We start from the raw sequence: 13,734 nt of genomic DNA on the forward strand, positions 1-13,734 counted from the left end.
TATCTTAAGCTGCATTAATACTTATAAGAAAATTCAGATATGTGTGTATACTCATTCTATGAGATATGATGAGGATGTTTAAGGTGAACATTGTAGGCTGATATAAAAATATTTACCTAACAAAAATTAAACATCAATATCATGCTATATTTATTATTTCTTATTATCTTCTCTATTTTTTTAACAATACTACAATAAATAACTAGTATTTCTTATGATCATATGGCAATGTAAAAAACTAAAGAATTAGGCATCAACATCTTTTTTTATAAAAAATTAATTATTTTTCTTGAGGATATATTTTTTTTAAAATATGGTTATAAGTACTTTTTGATTATACTTATTAAAAATTATTAATCCTAAAAATAAAAAAAATCAAATAAGATTATGATGATAATTTTCACAAATGCCATCTATCATTATTCATAGATCAATTATATTCTTGCTAAATGGAAACGCCTCTAAAATTAACATTTATATTTTATAATATAATGATGTTATAAATAAGACAGACATTTAAGTAGATGACACGATTCTCTGTATTTTTTTCTTGGTCCGCTCTTGGATTAGAAAAAAGAGATTGGTAGAAGACAATTACCTCCACTATTAACAAATGGGGACTATTACCCTCACCAATCCATTGAACCGTCTTTAAGGACAGAATTCCATCCCTTAAAAGTAGAGGGTGCTTATTAGTGATGTCAAATATTAACATCTTTAGAAGTATACGGCATTTATTCGTACCCTTAAAGAGTTTTATTATAAGCGTGAAATTGTATTTTAATCTTTATTCCCGTCTAAATTGAGAAATTAGAGGATAGCTTCCAAGCATATGTATACATATATAGCTACTGAATTTTATAAGATTGCTTGTGCAGATCTTCAAAACCCTAGTTTGTTTTTCATTTCCTTCAACATTTATGTTTTTCAAAACCCTAGTCTGAACTCTCCAAGGTGAAGAAAAACACACAAGAGGGCATAAGAACAAATTGTCTTGAAGAACAAACACATCACAACGACGGGAAAATTAAAATCACATCTTCTTTTTGCAGATTTCAGAGTAGCATTATTTAAGCTCGTCAATCCTGGAGACGATCATCGCTTCAGACCCAACAAACGGAGAAGAAGAGAGACATAGTCGAAGTGGAAAACAGAGCGCATGAAGGGAAGTTTCCAGCCATCCCATGGCGGGTATCTGAAAGAATACTCCAACAGGAAGCTCCTCCTCATCACTGATTTCTTGTGGCTGAACATGTCGAAAGAGAACTTGCCATGATACTGTCCAAATCCACTTGCTCCAACTCCTCCAAATGGTAAGGTGTCAATAGCAAACTGGCACAGCACACAGCAGCAAAAGCAGACCGTACTGTTTAAGTGTGCGAAATCATGTAATGAGGTTTCAGAGATATTTATATCTAAAGGACAGAACAACCTGTAACATAGTGTCGTTGAAGGTAAGGCTCCCTGATGAAGTCTCAGAAACAAGTCGGTTTTTCAACTTTTCATCTTGAGTGAACGCGTATATGGCCAAAGGTTTAGGCCTGGTTCTTATGAAATCAATACTATCCTCGATCTTCTTTACCTGCAAATTAAACATGAACAAGTTCGATAAGCCAAGGTCCCGCAAAACTCTGAAGCAATGCATAACATGTAGGAGATAGCCAGTTCCTCACGGTGATGACTGGAAGCAACGGGCCAAATATTTCTTCAGTCATAATCTCAGCATCTAATGGGGGATCCAACAGTATTGTTGGCTCGATAAACCTGCAGAGATAAGTTGATTCTTATGTATGCCATTTATTTGAGAAGCAAACTTTAGAGTAACTTACAGTTTGTCTGAGTCCATGGAACCACCATGGACAATCGTATCTGCGACCGATGGATCTTTGATAAGACTCGCTAATCTCTGAAAATGGTGCTTATTGATGATTTTGGATAAGGTATCAAATGCTGGGTAGAATTTCTCAATTGTTGCTTTCAGCATATCAATCTGCAAGCGAAGTGAAAATTATTGTCACCAAAGCATGCATACTGTTATGGATTGATTTAGTTCAATAGAAATTGTCATACCAAAATTGGTGCAAATTTCTCTTCGACAAGAATATAGTCAACACCTATGCATGCTTGTCCAGAGCAAGCGACCCATTTTCCTCCAATTATCCGTCGAACAGCGATCTATGCGATAACAAGGGTGGACAAAAACATAAGAAAAACTAAACCATAACATGAGCTTCAATTCCAAACTTGGAATTTCAAATGATTTGAGCATCTAAATTAAGATTGCTGTATAATTTCAATGCTCCAACAAGTAGAACAGGCTGAATATAAAAGGACTTATTCACCAAGTTCATCAACAGGTAGTCAAACTGGGGAAACAAAAAAGCTTACTTCAAGAATTAGTTGCTTGCACGAGAACTGATGGCAGTCGGACACAAATACACTCATGAAAGTTATTTATCGATGATTCTTCCTTTTGAATCATTTACAATGTCATTTTAGTTGAATCAAAGCGAAAAAAGAGCAAACTATGAGATTATAAGATTATATTCAAAGTAACAAGGCTTAAAACTTCAGTGACAATTTATATTGATGCGGTACCTTTCTATCTCTTGCGTTGGTAAGTGAATCAATGATGGCTGGGCATTTGCCCCCCAGCTCAAGACTAACCGGTGTTAAATGCTTGGCAGCAGCTGCCATTACGATGCGACCAACACGAGGACTCCCTGCATCATACAAACAGAGAGGCGAAAACTTCAGTGTTCACTCTGGAAAAGAAAAGAAAAGAAAAGAGAAGAAAGGAAAATTGTTGCTAGCTCCTTATGCAGTCCACTTTCCTGTGAAAAATATCTTGTCCCATTTGTGATCCAATAGTTTCTGGCCAGCATCTGGACCACCCGTGATCACCTTCACCAGTTTGTCGTCCAGATACTTGGACACGCTGCGTGCTAAAAATTCTGCAGACTCGGGAGCTAATTCCGAAGGTTTAATAATGATGGCGTTTCCAGCTGATATTGCTCCAATCAATGGTTCCAACGATAGACCTGTACCATGAATTTTCATACAAGAAGTTGACTATTAAATCAATACACTTCATTAGAACAAAATAAGAGCACCTATTGGGAAATTCCAAGAAGAGAAAATGAGAACAACGCCGAGCGGCTCCGGCACGATATCTGCGCGCGATGGAAACGCCACCAGAGGCACCGAAACCTGTCGACATCAGATAGCCATGCACCCATCATATTAGAAGTAGAACCTCTCCTCCAATGCACAAGTGGACGTACAGAGATCAAGACTGGAGGATAACCTTGTTTGGAGTCATCCATTTCCGCAGATTGCCTATTGCGTAATTGACGGACTTGATCAGAAGACCCACCTGAACGCAAGTAATTAACATCACAAAAGAACAAAAACAAAAACAAAAAGGTTTCAGTTGACAAGACGCGAGATTTATGTTTAAAAGGAGTAAGTTACATGCCTCGTCTCTGTAGGCTTCCGCCCGGTGTTTGCCGAGGTCTTGCTCCAGGGCCTTAAATATGTCATCTTCTTTGTCGTAGAGGAGCCTGAGCAGCGCTTTGAGCTGCGACAGCCTCCAAGATAAGCTCCTCGTCTTCCCGCTCTCATACGCTTCTCTCACCTCCTTCAACTCCCCTTCCATTTGATCCTCGATCTCCTTTCAATTTCCTCTTGATCAGTTCCCTTTCGATCAAGTGGACTGCTACGGCAACACCAATTGGCATGCCCCTTGTGATCGGATAGTTTTAGACGATCGATGAGTGATGTTGGGGTAGTTGATTGCAATAAATGCCAGCGAAACTATAAAAGGAACACAGTATGCACGCAATAAGTAAGCGGCCAACAACCGCCAACCGACTTCGGCATATAATAAATTATGGTGCAAGCCTAAATGCTGCATTGATGGAGCTAGAAAGACGGCAGAACAATCAGTTGAAATAAAAGAAAGAAAAAAAAAAATAATGCATCGGCGAATAAGATAGGACTCCGAAGATTAAGGTCGGAGTTAAAAAAATTGATTGATACGATGGTTAAAGTTAAGGAGATGAGATTCGGGGTTAATATAGTTATATGGCATAATCAAGTAATTTAGCCGATCGAACTTTTGGTCAAATCAAAGCTCGAGTTCTCATGACTCAAGAAAATACTGAGCCTAGCCATTTTAGTTCAATTCAGAAGCATACGATCACATTGTTCAACTAAGAGATCTCGTCAATCAGACCTTTGACAATCAAATCTCGAGCTCTCCTCAACTTGATCGAACTCCGAGTCCTTAAAGAGGTAGAACCAAGTCCTTAAAGAGACCAAGTTGAGTCCTCAAAGAGGCCAAGCCAAGTCCTCAAAGAGGTCGAGCTGAGTCCTCAAAAAGGCTGAGCTGAGTCCTTAAAGAGGTCAAGTCAAGTCCCTAAAGAGGCAAAGCTGAGTCCCTAAAGAGGCTGAGCCAAGTCCTCAAGGTGATCTACATCCTTTAGCCGAGCCGACCCCATATGAGAGCAAGGTCCAATCGGATGATGGAAGAGACATAGTCGACCTATCATCTCAGTGCATTAATAGTCCACCAGCTCAACATTCACTTTTGATGTTTTGTGTAACCATTATCATAGAATCAGAGGAATATTCCCTGTGCTAGTTGTATACCAAAATCTTCTACCCTGCAAAGCGTTGAAATTACAGACCTATTCCAAGAAAGGTGTCAGAGTGTCATAATGATTGGCTCTATTCTAGACAGGATCAAATTCATAAATTTAATCCTGTCTAGAATCAAGGAGGATGGTGCACTAGACAGGTGACTTCAATGTTGACCGTGAGGAGACTTCTGATGGGAGGGACCTGGTGTTGTGAGCAAACCTGCGTGTCAAGGAGAAGAACTAGAAGCAAGAAACATCAATCACTGGCCCAATGCAGACACTTCGATGCACAAGTCAGGCAAGCAGTGGTGGAGAAGATGAAGAATAGTAACGATGAATAATGAACTTTGATAGCGAAGCCTCGCATACCTGTGTCTATAAATGAAAACCCCCTTATATAGTGTTATTTTTCCCCTTTTCACAAACTTGATGTATTACTAAAATAGGGCTGATCATTACAACACTTTGACACCTTTCCTAGAATAGCTTCGCAATTCCAGCACTTTGCAAGGTAGAAGCTTCCGATGTACAGCTGGCACAGGGAATATTCCCCTGATTCTCTGATAACGATTACACAAAACATCAAAAAGGAATGTTTGGCTGATAGGTTATTAATGCACTGTGATGATAGACCGGCTAAGTTCCCTTCATCATTCGATCGGATCTTGCTCTCGGAGGGGGTCGACTCGGCTAAAGGATGTAGACTACCTTGAGGACTCGACCTCTTTAAGGACTCGACTCAACCTCTTTGGGGACTCATTTCGTCCTCTTTAGAGATTTAGCTCGACTTCTTTGAGGATTTGACTCGGCCTCTTTGAGGACTCGGAGTCCAGTCAAGTTGGAGGAGAGCTCGGGATCCGATCGATTGAAAGGTCTGATCGACTAAATCTCTCGATTGAGCCATGTGACCATGTTCTTTTGAGTCGAACTAAAATGACTCGGCTTAGGAATTCCTCCAGCCATGAGGACTCGAGCTTTGATCGAACCAAAGGTCTGATCTGCTGGACTACTTGGTTGAGTCATGTAACTGTGTTGGCCCCTCAGAGTGTTATCTCTTCCTTGAATTTGACTACTACATCAGCCAACTTTCATGACTCCAACCCTAACTTCGGGAGCCCTACTTTATTTGTTGTTTCACAAACCTCCCCATCAAGTCTAGTCGATGGAGGCTATAAGCTTGACTGACTAGACATTGTTAGAGCAATTGCCACTAATAATTAAACTTTGATTTTGATGAATGACACATGGTTAAAGTTATATTCTGTGTGATCTGATACCTTTACCGATCGAGTGTGCAGGAATTGACAGGTTTAGAGGACTTGATACCAAGCTGAAGCCCAATTAGGTCTAAGGACCTAATAACTGGCATGAAGTCTAAATAGGTTAAGGTGTGACATGGTATCTGGTAGGAAGTCTAGCTAGATTTGTGGGATCTGACAGTTGGCTAAAGTCCAATTGGGTCTATAGACCTGACAACTGGCAGGAAAACTTGGTGGGTCAAGAGGCAAGTCAAGTGTCTGTAAATGGTAAGTGAATGTATGTCTTGTTGGGCTATCGGATGACCGGCTAAAAATGGGGTTGAATAGCTACACCCCAATTCGTTTGCTTTTTCTTACACTATTAGTTGCGCAAGAGGAATAGAAACAATACAAACACAAATATGAAAGCTAAAGACAAGAAGAAACAAGCAAACCACAACATGCCAATTTACATAGTTCGAAGATAAAACTCTTAATCCACGGCTATCCGTAAGGTGGACGATCTCAATCCATCGGTGGATGACTCCCCGACAAACTCTGGCTAACTCACGTAGCTTTTTGTGGGTGGAGAAACATCACCACAACTCTCATAAGAACTCTTGAGAAGCTAGGATACTTGGAAGACTACTAATAGGGGTTAATTACATCTATTTCATCAACCTTACCCAAGCACCTCGAGCTCTCTTAAATAAAGCCCGGGAGGAAATAGTTAGCTATGTTTCTCACCACTAGTCGACTGGTAAAAATATTAGTCGACTGATCCTAAGTGGAATTCGATCGTTACAAGTCAATGGCTCGATATCAGTCGACTGATGAAAATACCAGTCGACTGATCCACATGGGTTGAGCAAAAAGAGGCATTCTATTCACTACCAATCGACTGATGAAAACACTAGTCGAATGCTACAGTAATTGCTACAGTGCTATTACATTAACTGCTACAGTGAAACCCTAAATTTAGGATTTTACCCTGAGTACAATCTCTCATACACTCTCCATTGCTCGCACAATCTAGATCTAGCCTTCTAGCCTCCTCCATCAGCCTCACGTATCTTGGATGCCTCTCCATCCTTCACGGTTTGCCTTCTGGAGCTTCCATCGGCCTTGTCATTATTGTCGGGTCTTCCTTTACCAAGAGATTGTGCCTCCGGGACTTCATCCATTGTCAAGTCACACTTGGATTTATGTTGTCAAGACTACATGCTTGAACTTACACTGTCAAGAATCAACTTGGACTTTCTCTTTGCCAATATCGCACTTAGACTTTCCTTGTTATACTTGTATCCTGCACACTCACAATGCATATCAAATACAACAATTAACTTAACTTAAACTTTTTCCTAAATATCAAAACCTAGGGCACATAGATTGCTCCAACATGTCATGGAGAGTTATCTAGTGAGGGCTGTTAGTGCAGTTGGCACTAATAATTGAACTTTGGTTTTGATAAATGATAAATGGTTAAAGTTAGATTCTGTATGATCTAATACTTTTACTAAATGTGCAGAAATTGGAGAGTCTATAAGACCTTACACTAAGTTAAAGCCTAGTTAGATCCGAGGACCTGATAACTGGTACGAAGTCCAGATAGGCTAAGGTGTGACCTAATATCTGGTAGATAATCTAGCTGGGTTTGCAGGACTTGACAGCTGGTTGAAGTTCAGTTGGGTCTACGGACCTGACAACTGGCAAGAAGACTTGGTAGGTTAATAGGCATGTCAAATGGTAAATGAAGGTATTCTATTGGAGGAAAGTGATCCGGTAAGGATGAGTCCCAGTGGGACTATAGGCGCTAATTCAATTTAGAGTCATTTCGGATGTCTAAGGTGAGACCATGACTAGATCCTGATCTTAGGAAGACAGGATCTAAGTCATAAATTGATCATATTTTTAATTTGCTAACTTTATTTTGCAAGGTAATTTTTGTTGCTTGGACTAACGTGTTTTGTAGGGAATCAAAGCTATAAATTAGCTAGAAAAAGGATCTCCAGACACTTGGGAAGGGTTCAAGCGCCTGGAGGTCCAAGCGCCTAGACCGAGTCTAGGCGCTTGGATTTGCTCGAACCTAGGCACTCACACAGATGAGTTGACACACGTTGATTGGCCAACACACGTTAGGGTCCAAGTGTCCGAACTGATCCGAGCACCCAGAGATGGATAAAATTTTAAAGATAAAGCTTTGTCAACGTGCGGCCACATTGGCAGTATTGGCACCTGGAGGTGGTTGAGGCGCCCGAAGGTGGATAAGTCAGCGAAGTCATAGGATTGGATAGGCCTCGTTAGAGGTGCCCGAGGTGGTCCGGGCACTTGGAAAGGCTTATAAAAAGAACCTCAACCAGAAGCTTCAATAGATCATTGGCTTTGACTTTCGTACTCACGTGCTGCTCCGAGAAGATTCCTACGATAACGAAAGGCTGCTCTGACAACCATCACACTCAAGCAATTATTCTTCCTGTTGTCAGTATCATTAGTTAATTGTTCTTATACTTAAATTTTGTAAACTTATTCAAGCTTATAGTGATTTTCCAACCAAAGCACTCAACGAGTGCAAGCCTTGAAGTAATAGTCGTTGAAGGCTCTGAACCAAGTAAAATGAACTTGTGTTTGCATTTGATTCTTTCTTTCTTTTTCTCGAAGTGCATTCTCGTGATTTTTGAAAATGTGAAAAAGTGACTCACGCTATTCACCCCTCCCTCTAGTGCTTTACGGTCCTACAAGGATGAGTCCCAGTGGGACTGTAGGTGCTGGTCTAGCTTAGAACCATTTTAGAAATCTAACTTCAGACCATGACTAAATCCTAGTCATTATAAGATAAGATCTAATTAATAATTCTATTTTATATTGTCTTAACTCTGTTTTGTAAGTTATACTTTGTATTTGGACTAATGTGTCTTGCAAGAGTTAGTTGGCAAAAGTTCACCTCAGATGAACAGTGTTCAGGGCGCCTCAGAGCTGAAGGGGGCGCCTTGGAGCTTGAATGAAGGTGCCCTAGATAGGGTAGAGGTGCCCTCACGTAGAGAAATTTTGAGGATAGAAGTTTTCTATGGGAAGGCACCCTAGAGCGTAATGGAGGCACCTCGGAGAGCATTCGAGGCACCTCAAAGCGTTTGGAGTCATCCTCGCGCCGATAGAAACCACAGGCATCAGAGCTGATAGAGGTTGAAGATTACGAGATGAAGTTTGAGGTTAAAGGCGCCTCGTATGAGGTTGGAGGAGCCCTCAATACTCCTTAAAAGACCTCTTCGACCAGCCACAAGATAACATCTTCTATACGAGCTCAAACGTTCATTCTGCTACTTTATTTTCATGTTATGGCTATATTACTATCCTAGTATGCCCGACCATTGCCAGAAGACTGACACCAATACATGAGCGCATTTGGATTTCCAATTTTTGTTGGTAAACTTTAATTTACAATTATTTGCTTTATTGTTAAGGAAAGTGTAGGGTTGCTATACTTTCCTATTTCTCTATTTGTATTTGATTACTCTACCGGGAGTTTACCAATAGAGAATTTAGTGGATTACCCGTCAGAAAGATCCAAGAGACTTGAGTGTTGGAGTAGGAGTCATCAAAATCTCCGAACCAAGTAAAAATCCTTGTGTTCTTTCATTTGTGTTTTTTTCGTTTATTCTACTGCACACTTTGTTTTAAAAAGTCGAACAAGAAAAGATTTTTAAATACACGTGATTCACCCCCCTCCCCCCCAACTCTTATGTGCACTGATCCTACACTTATGTCATTTTATGTTTCTCATTTTCTGATCGAACGCTCAATCCTTGACCATTCGCCTGCTAGGGATGATGTCAGTCTCCCACTTCCGTACTTACACCTCGAGAATAGGGTACATCATTCACCATTAATGCTTAGTGTGGCCAACACATCTTTTGACCTCATGATTATCGTTTTCCATCTCTAATAAATGCGGGTCATACTTTTCTACCATGTGTTGTACACTTGCAAAAAATATCAGGAATGATAGGCTACTGTGGAGATTTGATGTGACCTCCAACGATTCAAATTCAACGGTTATGATCTTCTCCTCTTGCCCTCTCTTCGGATCGAATGGTTCTAGTAGAGCCTCTTTAGGGTTTTTTAAGGTTTCGAATATTCCTTTCAACCCTTACTCACTTTTCATTCTCCTTCGTGATTTCTTCTTCCTCCTAGACCCTTCTCGTTGTGACCTATGATTGCCTAGGGTTTCCTCTTTCTTTTTGTTGTAAGTCTCTTTTTCCCACCTTCTCTACTCCTTTATCATTCGCAATGGCCTCTAATTCCTCCGCACCCATACCTGGTCTCTAGTACACTTCCACCACCTTGAACTTCAACGGAGTAGAGGTGGATTAGATTCACCTTACTAACTTTCCCGTTACTGGGTATATCACTCTTTTCAAGGACCAAGTCCTAGTTGGTCTTCATTTTCCCTTACAATCCTTCTTCTCTGTCATCTGTAGTTACTTTCACATTCACCTTCTGCGGTTAGTTTTGAACTCCATAAGGCTATTATGCGAGATCGTTATTCTCTTTCAATTATATTGTATCCATCTGAGTCATCATGTCTTCCATTATTTTTATTATCCTAAACAGTCTGACCCAGGCTTCTTCCTTTTCCAAGCCTCAGTGAGTTTTGTCTTTTTTGACAAAATGTCTACCTTCAACAAGGGCTGGAAGTCTCACTATTTTTACATCCGACCAGTTCCTCCCGTATCATTCCTTATCGGCTAGCAGATGGAGTTATCTCCTGCGCTAGAACTATTTGAGTATCGCGGCATGCCTGAGCATACCTAGGCCTTTGGGACTTTGTCTGGATTAAGATTCAACATACACAAGTTGCTCTTCGAGGGCATCTTGTACATCTTTAGGCCTAGTCCTATCCTAGCCAACTGCCTTATAACAGTTTCGATAAGAAATTCAACCCTCTTCTAATGTTACTTCTAATTGATTTCATCTTACTATTTTACAGATGAAACCATGTGGAAGGTGTGCTTATCCAATTCCATTAGATTGGATGATGCGAAAATGAATAAGCGAGAGGAAGCCGAGCTAGTTTGTTGTGATGCTTTGCGGGTCAGGTCAGGAGAGGGTCTAACTAGAGAGGAGGGTGCAGGTGAAGCTGCAAACAGTGATGTGGCGGCCAATACAGAAGAGCTCCAACCCCCTTGGCCTCCTTTAGTTCCCGAGTTGATCCCTTCCAATTCCAACACATCTAACGTGCCTCTGCACATTCATCGCAAGAGACCCTGACCGGATGTGCCTCCACCTCCGACTTCAACCACCATGCCTTCTCCTCATCCCCAATCCGAGCGAGGGGAGAGTTCTGTACCAGCTTCTCCTATGCATGAGAGCAGTCCTTCTGATTCCGCTCCTTCCGCTAGAACACTAACAAATCCTTCCATGTTGACTGTCCCCATTGCGGCACCACCGATTTGTCTCTGGCCTCCTCGCAAGGTGGACCTTACATCTACCCCAAACCATGTCCTCCTCATTCAGACCCAGGTCCCATAAGGTCAGCACTACACTTAGGTTACCCTCTCATAAATAGCTTTGCACCAATCCTTCTGAACCCCTCGCCCCTCATCATCTAATAAAGATAAAATGCCCCCTAGCATAGACTTGGGCCAACAGTGTGGTACAAGTAGTCGAGCAGACTCCCGAAGAGCTAGCCGATCACTTTTCCCAAAATGTCACTGGGGTATGTTTTTTCTATTAGTAAATTTTCCCTTTCATTTTTCACTTTGATTTAAACTTCCCTTTCTTCAGTTTTGGGTTCATGGGTTGGCCTTATGCAAATATATGGTATAGATGAACCATGCTTATCAAACCCTAAAGCACTTTGCTGGGGAAACTGGAACTTCCCAAGCCCCCTCCGAGCAACTCCAAGAAGAAGTGGTTCTTCTAAAGAAGGAGCTAGAAGACCGGCACCACCTGCTGCTATGGGCCGAGCGGGTCCTTTCTGAGGAGAAAGAAAGAGGACTCGCCCAGTCAACATCCATGGAAAAATTTTAGAAACAAATCCAAATGCTGAGTCCCGCCTAAAATCTGAGAATACCCACAAAGTAAGGGCTATAGAGGACCTAAACAAGAAGAATGCTAAGGCCAGAGCCCTTTCTTTGTAGCTAAAAGAAGCAGAGAGCACCCATGCCCTTGAGCTGGTGGGAAAAATAACCAAGCTGACTGAGAAGGATTTACAGCTTGAGGAGAAGCAATAGGCTCTGGAAGCCCAAAGTGTCAAGATGGAAGTGTCAAAAGCTGAGCTGGCTAACAGCAAGGCACGAGAAGCTGAGTGGCTTGAGGCCCATAGAGTGGCTTATCTACGTTAATTCAACATGATGCTTGGCCAACGAACTTCAAAAATGTTTGGTTATGGGGTGGAGGGAGCCATAAAGAAACTCAAAGAAGTTGGTCATCTGACTACGACTCTCCCCCAAAATTTCATCAACCATCAAAAGATTTTAGAAGACATTCCAAATGACGCTTTCCTGAACTTGGCTTGAACATTACTTAGTGTCTTCAGAATAACTTTTCTTTTAAGGTCACAGCCCCCCGGTCGTTGTAAAAACTTATATTATTTTGATGTAAATACTTCTTGTTATTGTTGGAGCTTTGTATGATTCTGTTTATGTTGTGCTTGGTTCTATGCACGAGTTTGTGCCAGTAGGGCTTAAGCATATGTCAAATACTTAAGCATATCTTTCTGATAGCGTAAGTTGAGAATCGTCTAGACCGTCCAACTGGCCTATCAACTTCGATTCGGGGTATCTCGGATGACCTCATCCTGGTTGTGTTACCAGCATTTCTTTGGTGTTATGTCGACCAAATGGATAGTAAGCATATAGAAATTGAGCATTTCATCTTTAATCACCTTGTCTGGTCAAACAAATGAGTGATGCCAAGCGAGTGGCTAAGTAGTACCGAGCAAGAGGCTGAATGTTACATGGATAACCCCATCTATGACTTGGTGCTAGGGCATAAGAGTCTGAGGATTAGGCACGTGATCAAGTATGCTTATAACTCAACCTAAAGGTCCAAGAGTCTGTAACTTAGGCGCATGAGCAAGTAACTTATAACTTGGTGAAACGACATGAGAGTCTGGAACTAGGGCGCGTGAGCAAGCACGTTATAACTCGGTTGAATGGTCTAAGAGTTTGGAACTTGGGAGTATGAGAAAGCATGCTTATAACTTGGCCAAATGGTTTGAGAAGTTGGAGCTTAGGCATGTAAGCAAGCACACTTATAACTCAGTCAAACGGTATGAGAGTTTAGAATTATGGTGTCTGACCAAGCATGCTTATAACTCGGCTAAACAGTCTGATAGTTTGAGACTTAGGGTGTGAGAAAGCACGCTTATAACTTAGTCAAATGGTTCAAGAGTTTGGGACTTAGGCACATGACCAACATTTATAACTCGGCTGAATGGTTCAAGAATTTGGAATTGGGGTTCATGAGTAATTATGCTTATAACTTGGTCAAACAATTCGAGAGTCTGGAACTTGGGCACGTGAGCAACCACGCTTATAACTCAGTCAAACAGTTCGAGAGTCTAGGATTAGGCACATAAGCAAGAATGCTTATAACTCAGTCAAACGGTTCGAGAGTCTGGGACTTAGGCACATGAGCAGACACGCTTATAACTCGGTCGAACAATCTGAGAGTCTAGAACTAGGGCATGGTTGAACGGTTCGAGAGTCTAGAACTTAGGCGCATGAGCAAGCATGCTTATAAATTGGCTAAATGGTTCAAGAGTCTAGACTTGCACGTGAGCAAACACACTTATAACTCGGTCGAATGGTTCCAGAGTCTGGAACTTGGGCACATGAGCAGACATGCTTATA

At 41.2% G+C, this 13,734-nt stretch overlaps 1 protein-coding gene across 2 annotated transcripts; it reads right to left on the reverse strand.

Moving 5' to 3' along the window:
• Positions 1-879: 879 nt before the first annotated feature.
• LOC121967559 (aldehyde dehydrogenase family 3 member F1-like) lies at positions 880-3,780 on the reverse strand. Of its 2 annotated transcripts, none has more exons than XM_042517862.1 (10): positions 3,479-3,780; positions 3,308-3,376; positions 3,114-3,210; positions 2,835-3,041; positions 2,599-2,723; positions 2,071-2,175; positions 1,830-1,990; positions 1,674-1,764; positions 1,433-1,582; positions 880-1,332 (listed from the first exon to the last, which is right to left on the reverse strand). In XM_042517862.1, exons 1-10 carry the CDS (start codon positions 3,656-3,658, stop codon positions 1,096-1,098), a joined length of 1,422 nt encoding a protein of 473 aa, XP_042373796.1. In that variant the 5' UTR covers positions 3,659-3,780; the 3' UTR covers positions 880-1,095. The 2 variants fall into 2 exon arrangements, with proteins under 2 accessions (XP_042373796.1, XP_042373797.1); XM_042517863.1 differs by having other exon boundaries at positions 880-1,366.
• Between the last annotated feature and the right edge of the window lie 9,954 nt (positions 3,781-13,734).

This window comes from Zingiber officinale, chromosome 3B (assembly GCF_018446385.1).
Source record: "Zingiber officinale cultivar Zhangliang chromosome 3B, Zo_v1.1, whole genome shotgun sequence".
Lineage (NCBI taxonomy): Eukaryota > Viridiplantae > Streptophyta > Magnoliopsida > Zingiberales > Zingiberaceae > Zingiber > Zingiber officinale.